Source organism: Pantherophis guttatus, chromosome 1 (genome assembly GCF_059756535.1).
Source record: "Pantherophis guttatus breed Tessera chromosome 1, ASM5975653v1, whole genome shotgun sequence".
NCBI classification, from domain to species: domain Eukaryota; kingdom Metazoa; phylum Chordata; class Lepidosauria; order Squamata; family Colubridae; genus Pantherophis; species Pantherophis guttatus.
In genome coordinates this window covers 163,745,882-163,761,671 of record NC_142063.1, presented here as the reverse complement: position 1 = coordinate 163,761,671, position 15,790 = coordinate 163,745,882, and the positions used below count along the sequence as shown (strand labels likewise).

Genomic DNA, 15,790 nt, shown 5'->3' with positions numbered 1-15,790 from the left:
CAAGTTAGCATTTAAAAATCCAGATGTGCAAACAATATGGAGTGAGGATGTGTTCACATGTTTACCCTAGCTCTCTAAATGGTTATAAAGGCTTCATCCAGGGGTGGGCTGCTGGAGGTTCGCAGGGGTTTGGGACAACCTCTAGCTAAGATTCTGTGCAATTCGGAGAACCCCCAAATCCCACTCCTGGCTGGCCCTGCCCACCCTGCCCGTGCCCTCCCAGGAGTCCCCACGCAGCCCATTTTGGAAGCAGATAAGTGCAGGGCGCGTGCGGAGGCTCGGGGAGGATGAAAAACAGGCCTACCACTCTGGAGCCTGGGGAGGCCATTTTTGCCCTCCTGGAGGCTCGAGAAAAGCCTCCGGAGCCTGGGGGAGGCAAAAATACCCACACACACTATGGTGCAGGAGGTTGACTAGACCATGCCCACCAGGGCCACACCCACTCAGCAACTGGGTAGAGAACACCTTGCTAAAAATTTTGAAGCCCACCCCTGGCTTCATCACTATTTAAACCCTCTGACTCTATGCAATTCTATTTATACAAGCATGCAAGGTTAAAAAAATATTAAAATTGTTCAAAACTTTTAAAACTAGAGCTGGGGGGCAGGGGAGATAGGTTTTGTTTCCTAACAGTTATTACCAGTACTTAAGTAGGACTGGTGCCTAAAGTAGCTTTTCCAGACTCATCAAATTCTGCTGCTGACATGGAATTTTAAGCCACAACCACTCGTGTTTTAAAAACAATAAGTAGATGCAAGCAACGCAGATTATACCAAGATTTTAAATGAGAATGGAAAACCGGGGGGGGAGGGGGGCAGGTTATTTTAAGCATAATAATTCCAACCACATTCTATAAACTGCATTTTATTTAATTAGTTTTGCACTTAGATTTTTTTGGCACATGAAAGTGGATGGGCTGTGATAGTTATTTAACCACTGAGGCTAGAATTAAAATTGGCATGGCCTAGTTGCATTTCTACAACGGTACCACTGATTGCCTATTGACAAACCAGCCATTTAACCCAAGAAGCTGCATTGACAATTGAGATGCACTAAGAGGAAAATATGTCTAATATATAATAAATATGAATTATACTTTTGGGGAGTAGGTGCTGCTGCCTTCAAGTCAGGTTTGACTCCAAGCAACTGCCTGGACATGTTCATGGGAGTTTTCTTGGCACCATTTTCACAGATGGTTTGTCTGTGCCATCTTCCTAGCGCTGACACAAAGGGACTTGCTCAAAGTTACCCATTTGGTTTCGGTGTCTAAGGCAGGACTGGAACCCAGGTTTTTCTGTTTCTAATCCAGCCCTTTAACTGCTAGACAAAACTGGCATTCATATTTATTTATTTAACTAAGGATAGGGAAGGTGGTGGCAAAGTATCTTATAGAAAAATGAGTATTTCTCTTTACAATAAATTATAACTGGTTGATTATGCCTTCATGCTCCCCAGTAACATAATTTTAGGTTTCTAAAGAGAAGGAGAAAAAACAAGAAAGTCCAGTTGCCTTTTGAAAAAGTACCTCTGGGACCACCATGACCTGGATGACTGAGAATCTCCATAGACATGATACTATCAGGATAATCTTTTTGTAGCCAGATGTATTTTTCTCTTTTAAAGACAAAATAGCCATGGCAATCATGGAATGCAGTTAGGGGGTGGATCCCCAGGGGTGCATTCCAGAGGAGCAAGAGGCAACTCGGCCAGATATTATGTGTGAGAGAAAGAGGGGGAAGACAGCCCCTCCCTAATAGTTCACAGAGTATATTGTAAATGCAGATAGTAGAGTCCTCCGTCTGGCAAGATTTTGTTTATAGGAGTGAAACAATGAATTTAGCTTGGAAGAATCACCACGTTTCATTCTTGGTTTGGGGCTTGACGCCTTCACTTAGGAGCAAATAAAAATGTTTTGGCAAGTTTTGGGGGTGCCTAGTAGACATTTTAAAAGTCAGTTCTACCTGAGCTTAACACACTAAGTTTAGGACTTTTTCTTTTAAGCGAAAGTTCATGCTACAAAAAAGAAAAAGAAAATCCAGGTGTTGTTTTTTACGATAGATTTCTCTGGCATTAATTTGAAGAATGCACTATGGTAAGAAATATGGCTAGGAGCTACATCAGCCCATGAATGGTCTACTCCTTGATACTGGGGTACCTCACTCAAATGCCTATATTGAACACATACAGTGGAAGAAAAGAAGAAAAGAAAAGAAAAGAAGAAAAGAAAAGAAAAGAAAAGAAAAGAGAAAAGAAAAGAAAAGAAAAGAAAAGAAAAGTCTACTGAAGCCATTCTCTAAACTCACTTTCCATCCTCTGATGTAAGACTGTACAATGATGGCAGAACGCTTGATCTGCTGGTACTTCTTTTGTTGCTGTATTTAAAAAAAAAGGTGCATATTAGAAACATGTGTTGAGTTTTAAAATACTGTGTTACTATATAAGCCGCATTCATTCAGTCTCTATGCTATCTAAGAAAGTATACAGAGCACACTGCAACAAACAATGCCTTCAACGGTTTTATTGTGATGTTTATTTTATGGGACTATTCTTGAGAATACCAGTTTCTAAATGCAGTTGCTTCTAGAAGCATACCTCTGCCAAAACAGCCCTATACCACCTTGACCATAACAATGAATGAAGTGAAAATAAATAAATTATGGTCAATAATTAGCATGATTAATAACTAAATCAGAGGCATATAAATCATATTTTTAATGAACAATGGTTTTGTTGTAGCTGCAGTGAGAGAACAGTTTTTTCCATTAATTCAAATTTTCTGCTTACAAGCTTAATAGCTATTACTTCCCAAACACATTTCCTAGCAAGAACACATAAGCAACAAATTTGTTCACTTTTCAATTTAAAATCAAAGTGTTATTTTTAACCAAGAGAAAAGATCTACACTGAGCTATTACTTAAGCAACTGCCTTTCAATTATTAAATTACAATAGTGCCTTAATTTATCAAATTCCAAATCAGAGTATCCAAGCTGATGTGCATTTTAACTTTCAATTACTTTTTTTATTTCATTGGACATGATGTTAGCATGGGGCAGAAATAGAACCTAACAAATAAAATCCCATCTTACCGCATATTTTCTATACCAGGCGGAAATCACAATCTGACTTTTTTTCATGAGAAGGAAATACGTGCGGCACTTCCAGCCCCTGTAAATTTTTTGGATTAATGTAGCCAAATCCTCAAGACGTTGCTTTCTTAGGTCTTCTAATTTGAAGAGCTACACCGATTTAGGAAAGAAAAACAAAACATAAAAATAAAAATGAATACATATTTACAATAAAAATACCTTGTTCTCTAAAGAAAGCTAGATTGGTGTGATGTCTAAAATATCGGGTCTTGATGTACTAATTCCTTTGGTTCAATTATGATACTCAACAGATGACTTTAGAATTTATGCATTTTTAAGTCTGATCTATTTTAGACCTGGTTTATGGTAGGAGCAGAGAGAATTTCACAATTTCAGAATGTAGATAGAGAGAATCACATTTAATTTTAATTTTTATTATTGTTGTAGACGATTATGCTAGTAGAACAAGCTACAATGCAATTCACTGTCCAAAATGCAAGTTTTTAATTTGATATGGTTTTCAAGGAGTCTGCAGAAAATACTAAAATGGTTGCCTCCATTTGCAGTCCAAACTAGTAAGATCATTATCATCTTCTCAAGAGGGGGGGGTGGGGGAGGAGAGACAAACAGACATAAGCAATGTCTGTTTCTCTGTCCATCTCTTTATTCTGGCCTGAAGTTCAAGTCCTAGCAAATTAAGTTTTGAGGAACATGAAACTGTATATTTTTATGCTACAGTAATAAAAATAATGCTGCTCCATTAACCACCATCTTGTTTTCCCTAATTAACTTTGCCCTTCATTGCTTAATCAAATTAAAACTCTAGTGTCTTAAATGAAATAAAATAGAGGGTGACATTAATTCAAATAATTTGTCTAAAGTGAGGAATATTATTTCACGTACAGTTCTTGGATTGCGGATGAATATTTTTGATCTACCCAAGGAGTATTCTTCTTCAGGGACTTCCAGCTCATTAAAAAGGACCTCAACCCCAATTCTAAAAGGCAAACAAACAAAATGCAAAACATCTTTGTCAAAAAGTAGTCTCTCTTTCTTATGCTAAGCTTCCATATTATCCAGCACTTTATGAAAAGATAGCTTTGCTATATAAACACTTTTTTAAAATTAGCTAAGAATGTTTACATCTCAGGTTTTTAGAAAACTGTCCAATTATGAAAATGCTAACCATTGAATAGACATGGTGATAATGACTGAAAGTTAGATTTTTTAGACATATGGTTTTCTTGGTGGTCCAGGATTTTTTTAAAAAATTCCCAACTAGTCTCTCACCCAAGCACTAACCAGATCCAACCATGTGATTAATAAAGATAGGCTAAGTGCTACTACCTGTATTTGTTTATATTCTGTTGAAATATGTATTTTAGAGCAGGCTAATATAGGTATAAAATACCGTTGATTGTAGGTATAAAGTAACACTTGGAAGGATACCAACAATTGCACAAAACATTAGGAAAGGTGAGGGAAACCCTCCCCAAATAATAAAAAACATAATATAAAAATGAAAAAATAATTGGGCTAGAGCATTTTTACATGTCCTTCTTGCCATACTTTCCATGCCCATGTGCAAATAAAGGTAAATGTTTCCACTGTCCAGTCATGTCCACCTCTATAGAGTGGGGCTCATCTCTGTTTCTTAGCCAAGAAATGTCCAAAAATATTTCTCTGTTCGTGTGGCCAGCATGACTATATGCTAAGATGCATGGAACACTGTTACCTTCCCACCGAAGTGATATCTATTTATCTACTCACTTTTGCATGCTTTTGAACTGCTAGGTTCACAACTGCAAATAGATTGCCTCAAAAAAATGGGAAGCTAAGTTCAATTCTTCAATTTGTATTAGGAACTTGCATGCAATATGCAAAGCTGTCTCCTGAAACAATGATTCCATAGCCTTTACTCCAGATGTATTTGGCAATGATAGATAAGAAACAACACCATGCCACGGTGGCGCAGTGGTTAGAGTGCAGTACTGCAGACTACTTCTGTTGACTGCCAGCTGCCTGCAATTTGGCAGTTCAAATCTCACCAGGCTCAAGGTTGACTCATCCTTCGGAGGTCAGTAAAATGAGGACCCAAATTGTTGGGGGCAATGAGTGACATAGAGGCACTCATTTGGCTTTCACTAGGTCAATGGAGAAGGAAAATGCTGCAAGATCCTTAACTATGGTTGTAGATTAAAGCTTGGAATGTGCTATTTTGCTTTCTTTGCTCTCACAGATTTATTGTCTACTGAACATAAACCTGGTTGAATGGTTCTCTGTACCATTAACCAGCAATATTCAAATCATAGTTTCAGATACTTTGTGAACTGTCATATCAGAAGGAATATGCAATTCTGCAGCTCAATCTGAACTGTTTAACCAGAGCTAAGCAATCCATGTTATGACTGTACCCAGGATGCATGTATTTCTAGTAATTGTTACCTTGCAGGGCCTCTCCATTGTGGCCAGGTCTGCTTGCAAAGCATTTTGTATCTTTCAAGGCAAGGCTCATAAGTTTGACGGAATGCATATCCTGCCCTTCTGACTCGGACATTTTCCATCAGACCTAAATATCGAACTTGATGGCATACAAGAGCATCACTGAAGATGTGTGCTGCTTTTTGGTCATTAGGTTTAATACATCTGCAAATCAAAGAATTTGTTGAAAAAAAGTGCAGTACATAGAACAGAAATCTATTACTCCCACCAATTTTGTTAGAAATTTTTATTTATTTCATTCAAAATATTGAAACTGGTTTTTCCCCATCCAGATTCTATAACCTCCAGGCACCCAGGCAACAATGTGATTGCATCAGTTGCCTGACTGGGGTGGAGATGTGAATAACTAGGTAACATCATCATACTGATGATATTGTACCACATACTGGCAAATGATCTCACCCAGCAGTTTTATGCAAATGTTAAAGAGGAGGGGAGACCTGAACCTTGAGGTCTCACACTGCAGGGAGATGCAGACATTTCCCGCCCCGACTGAAACTGACCACAGAAAAAGGAGGGAAACCACCATAAAACAGTGCCTCCCACTCCCAGCTCCTGAACCTGACCATGGCTGATGGTATCAAAAGCTGCTGAGAGAGGAGGGACAGGAACTCAGTCCTCCTGAGTTCTCCAGAGTCATCCACAAGTCCAACCAATGCCACTTTGGTACTGTACCCCAGCCTGAATCCTGACTGAAAAGGGTTCAGATGATCTGTTTCAGCCAGGGCTCTCTGCAGCTAAGTGCCAACCACCTCATAACAACCTTCCCCCGAAATGAAAAGATGGAGATTGGATAAAAGTTATCTAAAGCTGTTGGATCTAACAGTCTGGTTTTACAACCAAAGAAACATTATTTACAGCTTATTCATCTATTTTAGCTTAGAAGTAGAGTTTGTGTCTTGATGCGGGGGGAATGAAAAATGTATGTGTTCTACTTCCTCTTTGTCACCTGGAAAGTCTAACCCTCTAAGGAGCTAGAAATGCCTGAAAGAAAAAAACTGACATACACTGTAGATTCTCCCTATGTCAATAAAAGCCTCTGCAAAATCATCAACTTTCCATGAAAATCTCTAGAGATTATATCAGGATCAAGATCAGTAAATTACACAAATAAATGTACAGCTAACATGAATTTGTATACTGCAACATACAAAATTCTATATAACCTATTCTAAAATATGTTATACAAGATTTTATGTCTTCCATTAGGGAAGATATAGATGAATGCACATTTCCCTTGATCCCTGTTATTAGTAACTTGTTATTCTCTCTAAAAATATTCCAATATATTCCATAAGTATAATTTCCTAAATTTAAAATATTCTGCATTTTCATATCCAGAGAAAGACTATAGTGGCCAGGGCAGCTTTTTCTTTTTCTTTTTTTACTGAGCAGATTCACCATTTTAAGATCAGTACATTTTTCCAAGATTACAATGTTCCATGTTTTTGAAAGAACAGTAGCATTTAGTTGGTGGTTTTAGGTTTTTTCCCAAGGAGCTATAACTGCCTGTAACAAGACGATGAGTTATAAACTCCTAATAAAATTGCTTAATCTGAAGAAATTAAAGTCTATGGACACCCACATTCAGAGAAGTTAGAGAAATCAAACATTAAGTAAGAATTGGAAGGAGAGAATTCTCATATGAAAAAAAAAGTCCTCAGAAAATCCTAATAGTCATTTATTTATTCCTAGCCCTTGGAAATTTTCAGATTTCTTTTTAATGTTTCTGTTTTAATCTATGAGACAGAACTGTCAATTAAGTTTAACCAAACATGAACTGCTAATAGGCAAATCTTCAACATCCACTGTGATAACATAGTTTTCAGCAGCCTTAGGGACAGGAGTAGGTACTCTTCATACTCCATTAATCTTTTTATTTCTAAATTTATACCCCACTGTTTAATAGTAAATTTCTTTTCCAGGCAGAAAAGCTATTTATACGATTGTATTTTTATTATTCAACTAATAATAAAAATACAATAGCATAAATAACATGATAATACAAGATCTAACAGCAGAGGTAAATTTCCAGGATAGTAAATAGAAATGGTTGTCAATTATAGATTGTTGATTGTAGATTAAACGGACCTACAGTATGTAAAATGTGGCATTAAACTGGCACTTATTTGAGGCCACATAATTGTAATCCAATCCAGTCCAGTCCTCCTGCAGCACTTTGCCGGCCAAAAATGGGCTGTGCGGGTACTCATGGGGCTTCCGCACAGCCCGTTTTTGGCCGGCAGAGTGCTGCAGGAGGCCGTGGAGGCTGAAAATGGGGGCCGCATGCAGCCACCCTGCCGCCTGTTTCAGCCGGAAGAGGCACCGCAGGCCGGTCCTTTGATATTTCCAAGCTGGCCCCGCGGGCCTTGAGTTTGACACCCCTGGTATAGAGCAATTAGAACCATTAATTTATGGTGAAATTTCCCCTTCATCTTAGGGGGAAAAAGATCAGATAAAATAAATTGCATCATATTTAGATCATATCCACTCAGTTGAGATACTATGAATATTCATACCAAGTATTTTTGTAATTTGAAACTGGGACATATAAAAGTCAATTAATAAAAAAAATTACTTCTTTTCCAACTAAATTGTATTCAACTGATATAAATAAATCACTCTCTTTCATGGTCTCAATTATAGTATGAATTAAAGATTACCACTGTTGCAAGCACAATTTCTTCATTTCCTGAACTTTACCTGATGTAATTGGGATTTTTTGTTTGCAAGTTCCTCATCAATGTTGCCACAGAAACTTTGAACTGGGAACCTGCTGTTGGTGGCCTCTTTAAATTAATCTTGACAGGGTTTCCTTCTGGAAATAGTGCTTTAATGAGGGAGTGGTTGGCCTTCCACATAGCTTGGGACAGATCACGGTAAAGCAGGTCATTATTCTTGTCAACAAACCCTTCTACCTGATACATCACCTAAAACAGCAAACCAAGAATCTAAATAAGCAAAGGTGCTCAATTCTGAGAGGGGAAAAACACACCAAGAACAAATTGATCACATCCACATGACTATCTTTTTATATCCAGCATTAATTATGAAAGAATTCCATCACTTTGAGGTCATATTGGAGTTCAGAAGTTTCTACCGTAAGCAAAGAGAAAGGATGTTAAATTGTACATCTCTCTTCAGTTCTGAAATTGCTGTAATGTTTGGGGAAGTATTGGAATGAAAACTACGAAAGGCAACTCATCAATGCATGCTGTTTCTCTCAGGTCTACCCTACCTTTTTTATTTATTAAATTTATGTGCCATCCATCTCATGGTCAAATGACTCTGAGAGGCTTAAAATATCATAAAACAGGAATATAAAATATTAAAATGTTAACATTAAATATATTAAAAGTTAACAAAAACCAGGAACCCAAACAAAAATGGGATGGAGATGAGATCTATATCTTATTCCACCAACCACTTTCAGGGTGGAAGGACCCTATGGAGGCCCCAACCCAATTAGGAGAACCTGGTTTTGTGGCCCCCTCAGAAGGTCAAGTGGATCTCATCCAGAGGGACATGCATGTTCCAAAGCAGAAAAGGTTCTTCTCCTGGAACCCACCAGCTGTATTTCCTTGACCAATGGAGTCCACAGCATACCCTTCTGCTGAAGCGAATGGGGTAAGTCAATCCCATTGGGGTGACATTTCATGGGATTTTATCTTTTTGATGGGGAGGAGGGGGAATGTCAAAAGCAAACATGTTTTCAAATATTCAATGACTATTGGAAAACCTTACCTTGCCAGCATAATGTTGAATTCTGAAGCAACAGTGTGGGAGGGAAGTATCATTCAAGAAACGTGAACATTTGCTCATCCTGCTTTCAAAGTGTTGGTGAGTAGCACAGACCTGGTTCAACTTATCTAAGAAGGTTTCATCAGTAACAGCCCCTGGCCGTAGACATTCTTCATCTAGCATAGCTAGGATTCCATTCTGATGCTGTTGGGTAATATAACAGTTCAATGTATTATTAGGGCATAAATATTCTATCATATGCTTTAAGAAGTACTTATACTTGATTGCACTACGATGAAAAAAAAGTGAATCAGATTTCAATAAGCCCAATTTTTTGTCTACTGATTTAGACTATGTAAACAAGCATCAAGCAAACTATGAACAGAATGTAACAAGCAGAAATAACATTTCTAAATATCATTCACCTGAATACGAGTTAATAATTGCTGTAAGAAAAAACATACAGCATACATGAAACTGAAGTATTAAGATTTGGAGCTTCCTGTTAAAACCTTCTAAGAGGTTTCCAGTCTACTTTCCCAGGTTGTGAACATCTATCTTTCCCCATTCCCCTGAAGATAGATGTACTACCATAAAGATGGATGATAGCTTAATTTTAAAAAAGCGCCATACAGTCCCATCACATAGAGTTTTAAATAGAGGCTATGCAATGATAACAGCAAAACTGATTCTAATATGAATCAATCTATCTGACTATCAAGACAAAAAAACTTTCCACGGTTTGAAGCTGATTTTAAGGCTGATTCACACTTAATGGATCGGCTGGGGACCTGCATTCTGCAAATGCTCAAGAGATTCTGAGAATGTGTATAAGAAACAAGCACGTGGATAAGACAACTTCAGATTCAGTTGTTTCCTGGGTGGAGAGATGGGGCTCCCTTGCATATCTTTCACAAAAAATTACCGATACTGGTTTTAGGAAAACATAGGAACATAACATAAGTAAGAAATTCAGATGGTATGACAATGATCACAATTTATCATAGCAAAACACAGAATACTCACTGAAGAAAATGGCATAGCATGAAACAGACAGCATTTGAATTGCCCCCTTACTCATGCAGTCTTAGAGCCTCTTTTAAAGAATGAATTATTAATATTGGCAAAACCTCACTTTTTTTTTTGCTATACTCTAGCACAGAATACAGGCGAGTTCTGCCTAGAACACTATATTTACCTTGTTTGATATAGAATAATATTATCCAAATATTGGTTTCTCCAAAAGAACAATGCACAATGTTCTTTATGGCCATATCTTACTAAATATTCATAAATTCTCTACAGGATTCTCACCTTACAAATATTCACAGACAACATACAAAACATGATTTATTGAAAAAGCCATAATTAGCCGATTCCTATAACTTATTAAATTACATAATCCATAACCCAAACTAAAAGGCTGAACTTGACAACATACAGCCAAAACAAGTAATTTTATAGCTGTGTGAATGGTGAGCCAGGCTAGTGTGATTTGTTCTTCCTTAGAAAAGTTCAGTAGAGACTCTCAGTATAGGAAAAAGCTGATTCTTTGTCATATGCTAATTAAAGTATTTGTCCAGTTTCCACTGTTGCTGAGGAACTAATCTGACATGAGAAGGTCTGGGTAGGTAATAAGAATGGTTTGCACTTATATGCTTCATTTCCAATGAAATGTTATTCACTAAGTAACAGAACAGTTCAGAAAACTGACATGCTCAGTAAAGTCATTATTAAGCAAATGGTACTATATATTTGTTACAAGGCAAAATATATCACTTAATGGATTGAGGTTTAATGCCTTGCTTAAGGCATTTTCAAGTTTTCTTTTTTCCCCTTCCTATATTTCTTTCCTTTCTACTTTTTGTGTATAAAAGTAAGTAAAAGTGCAAATGGTAATACATGAGCATTCGCTGCCAGCTGAATTTTTGATACAAAGAAAAAAAAATTAACACAGATACAATAAACAACAAAACAATTAAAAAGAATTTTGCATGGAAGACTTACATTCTCTATAAGATCACAAATTATAGCATTGTTGAAGTATTCAATGTGAGTCCATTCAATACCCTATAAAAATAAGGTTGAAAAACTGAGAATGAAAATATGGCCAAATAATTTTTAACAACATAAATATAGAGGTTCCCCAACCATGAAAAGCTCTACTAAATTCAATAGAACTAACTTAACATAACCAAAAGCTGACACTTAGTCATCATGTACATAACAAAAATTATTGGACATCTGTAACTGAGTGGTTTCCCTCCATTATGTTTATTTTTTCCCTATATAATTCAAGACTCTAAAAAAGCATTAAAATTAGTTTTGTAGTATACTCCCTGAATATTCTTAAAGCATATTCTTGAACTAATCTAAAAAATAATTGCATAAATATGTGTTCAGTATGCTTCCCTTTCTTATTCCATGCTCTCCAGCCTGGAATATGTCACTATTATGGAACACCAATCAAAGGAGATGGCATGATTTAACTGAATGCTTCATGGTAGTAAGATATTTAAAGCTGGCAATACATAAACCATACTTAAACAGCCATAGAAGACAAACTGTATTTTCTGGATTATACACCCAGACATTTTAATTTACTAAAACAGAGATTCTAAAACTGTGGAGGGATACTATGATTGCCTTACATTCTCTTCTCAATAGTTAATCATGTAGTAGGATACTTTTAAGTACAGGAAGAAGACCAGCAATATCTGGCTTCTTTCAAAGATTCACTTGCTTGCCTTAATTCAAGCATGTTTTAGTAAATTGTCATGTCCTAGAATATACAGTTTTTCTAAATCCTAAGAAAAGTACTGCTGCAAGTTAAGGTTGTACGGACATTTCAACATACTTTTTCCTCATTAGCATTAGGTGGTCTTGGAACCTGCTCTTTAATTTTAGATTATATGAAATTAAAGATTTCACAACCAGAAGACGATATAAAGAAAAGAGTTAAATAGATAAACCCCTATTTTTATATTCTTTCTGAAAAAGAATGCCAATTAAAATTATTTTAAATTTTCTGATAAAGGTATGTATGTATGTGGGTGTGCGTATGTATGTATGTATGTATGTATGTATGTATGTATGTATGTATATATTTGTCTTCTAAAGTTTTCGCGGGTGTGCATATGCAAAAAATTAAAATCTCGGGTGTTTTCCCGCATCATTGTAAATAAGTTGGTTAAAATGTTTAAAACTCTGGTTTTAAACTCTGGGATTTTAACCAGTTTTAAACATTTTAACCAACTTATTTACAATGATGCGGGAAAACACCCGAGATTTTAATTTTGTGTGTGTGTGTGTGTGTGTGTGTGTGTATATATATATGTATATGTAGGTCTTTAGTTATTCGGGTCTTCTCCCACGTAAAATTGGAAGTGTCTTGGCAACGTTTCGACGAAGTCTCATTCGTCATCTTCAGGCTGGTGTTCTCGGCTTCGTGCTTCCTTCGTGCTTTCTATTGCTCCTGGAAGCACGAAGCCGAGAACACCAGCCTGAAGATGACGAATGAGACTTCGTCGAAACATTGCCAAGACACTTCCAATTTTATGTGGGAGAAGACCCGAATAACCAAAGACCTACATACAAACACCTGCGAAAACCTGAGAATATATATATATATATATATATATATATATATATATATATATATATATATATATATATATATATATATATATAGTATATCTCAAATATATATATATACATATATACATATATATACATATATATACATATATACATATATACATATATACATATATATATATATATATATATATATATATATATATATATATATATATATATATATATATATATATATATATATATATAGGGAGTTTTTCGTGTTGTTTTTGCATCCTCTCTCTCCTAATCACAATTATTCTTTTGGAGCCTCAGATGGGAGCTTTATATTTGTTAGAAACGCAGAAATTGCTAATGCCGCTAAACCAAACTGAGTGCTCTTGAATAACTGCCAGATGTGTTTTCCATTCCATTCCTCAATCTGTGTCAATTTCCCATGCACTTAATTGAAACAGATCCAAATTCCTTCAGTGCAAAGCCTTAGGTCAATAAACACTTTGCACATCTTGAGAGTGTTTCTAAGGAAATGACTGTTTCACCTCACAAACCCCTGAGATTTGTCTGCCTTTAATCTTCATCTTCAGGAGGACAGATGCTCAGTTTAAATGACTCCATCAGAACAGAATAGATTACACTTTGGTAGTACTAATTTTTTGTAATGTCATCAATCAAGTCCTGTGTGATACCGAGCATCACCAAAACACATTTTATATTACCTGTGCAATATTCTGGATGTTCACATCTATGCTTCCAGGATAATCTCATGCTTTGCTACTTCTGGATCTCAACTAACCTTTTGCCAACCTTTACAATTTTCAATTGTGCCTTTTGGATTATTAATTTTGTTTCAAAGCTAACCCTTATGATTCATTAACAACTGTCAGTATAATGGAACAACCTCATATCTTACAAGACTGGCAAGGAACAACTTTTCCAAAAGTTAATAAAGGCAAATAGAGGAAGCTACTTATGGCAGGACTTGGAAGTTACATAGGAAACAAATATATACCTCTCGTATATATTCTTCTTGCTCCTCCTTTAGAGTAAGCTCAATGAAGATCTGCTGCAGTTTCTCATTGCAGTAGTTAATAATAAACTGTTCAAAACTGTTATCCTACCCAATAAAAGAAAAAAGTGTCATTAATCACACTTGGAAGGGTTATAAATCAAAAGACTTATAGCCTGCAAGCTATTTTTACAATTTATTATCTTATGATAATCAGATTATATCAATATATCATTCTGTAAATTACCTAATGAACTTCAGTCACACATATAATCACTTTCTTTTTGGTACTGGTAACACTACAACTAAAGATTTAAGGTGTTTTTTTTTTAACTTTTCTCAAGAAACCAATTTCTCTTAAGACCAGTACAAGCAACATACTGCAAAAGAAGTAAAAAACACACAGCAGGGGACATAATAAATAAATAACTATAAATAAGATAGATAGATAGATAGATAGATAGATAGATAGATAGATAGATAGATAGATAGATAGATAGATAGATAGATTGATCGATATCTCAAATACATGGCTACATGGCTCTGGGTGGCATGCAATTAAAACCATCTAAAAAAATATAAGAATTATATATTAAAAACAATATAAAAACATTAACAACACCATCAGTAGCTGAGCTGTAACAAGAACCTCCAACAGTAATTAATACTGGACAGGTTCTTCTGCATACCCAATCTCCAAGCACAATGGCAACACCAATTCTTTACAGTCTTACAAAAACACAGTGTAACATTTTTATTAAGGCAAAGAATTGCTGTTCCTCCAGATGGCAGCTGGGGCCAAATTAATTCAATTGTTAACACAGTTCACGGATAGAAATTTTCAAACTTTTTAAATTAGAAGAACAATTGGAAGCATACATTTATATTCCAAAGAACATGGATAGATCTGAAAAATACGGATCCCTATTCCATTCATCCAATAACAACTAGAAGGCTATGGTAACCAGTATATTTTAAACTGCATATCATTCTAAATGTATAAAGGTATATACACTGCTATCACTAACTACTGAGCTTTTACAATATTTCATTGTAATGTTTTTTGCTGTTCCTGAATAACCCAATAAAGAAATTTGACTCTTAAAACTTACTAATTGGTACCTTTAAATGGTTCACACAATACTATCACCATTACTTTAATTATTATTACTCATATCTTAAACACACCTCATATTGTGTCTCTTATTATTATTATTCATCCTTACCTTTACTGAGTATCAGTATATGGATATTGAATTAACTAAAGAATTATTTTGAATTTATTATTGTTATTTCTGTCTGTTCTATTTATCTACAGTGCCCAACAAATAAACCTTCCTTTTTACGATCCAGTATTCCTTACTCAGGAATACTGATATTCCTGAGTAAGGAATATATATATATTTAAAGTATCATCAGGTTTTTCCATTGCTTTCATTGAAATAAAAATGGATGTAAAGTGATTGTATAGCCCTGCAACTCTAAATAGGTAAATAACATTCAGCAAGGAACAGCCAATGTTTAAAAAAAGAAACAAGAAACAAGAGAGCATTCACATTGCAGCAATGAACTAAAACTAATTATTTCTAATATAAGGAATCTACAGGGAATCTAATTAACTCGGAATCATCCTGCTGAGAATAGCAAGGTACATTGTTTCTTCAAGATAAGTATTTCCTTAATTTTAAGAGGAAGCTACATGTAGTTCTTGATTATGATGAAAATTGGGACTAGAATTTCCATCGCTAAGCGAAGCAGTTGTAAAATTGACATTTCATATCTAATGCCTTGTCCTATTCAAGATTTTCAAAAGAAAAAATCCAGAAAATTTGTTAGCATTCTATAATCATGCTAAG

At 35.6% G+C, this 15,790-nt stretch overlaps 1 protein-coding gene across 3 annotated transcripts in view; it reads right to left on the bottom strand.

Moving 5' to 3' along the window:
• MYO1B (myosin IB) overlaps window positions 1-15,790 on the bottom strand; it is a 131,028-nt gene that overhangs the window by 19,750 nt on the left and 95,488 nt on the right. For all 3 annotated transcript variants that reach the window (XM_034429652.3, XM_034429644.3, XM_034429665.3), the window contains exons 14-21: window positions 13,938-14,042; window positions 11,339-11,401; window positions 9,335-9,535; window positions 8,294-8,520; window positions 5,534-5,734; window positions 3,992-4,085; window positions 3,089-3,238; window positions 2,304-2,372 (exon numbers count right to left, since the gene is read on the bottom strand). In XM_034429652.3, the coding sequence (XP_034285543.1) occupies window positions 2,304-2,372; window positions 3,089-3,238; window positions 3,992-4,085; window positions 5,534-5,734; window positions 8,294-8,520; window positions 9,335-9,535; window positions 11,339-11,401; window positions 13,938-14,042 (1,110 nt within the window). The remainder of the gene's footprint in view (window positions 1-2,303; window positions 2,373-3,088; window positions 3,239-3,991; window positions 4,086-5,533; window positions 5,735-8,293; window positions 8,521-9,334; window positions 9,536-11,338; window positions 11,402-13,937; window positions 14,043-15,790) is intronic.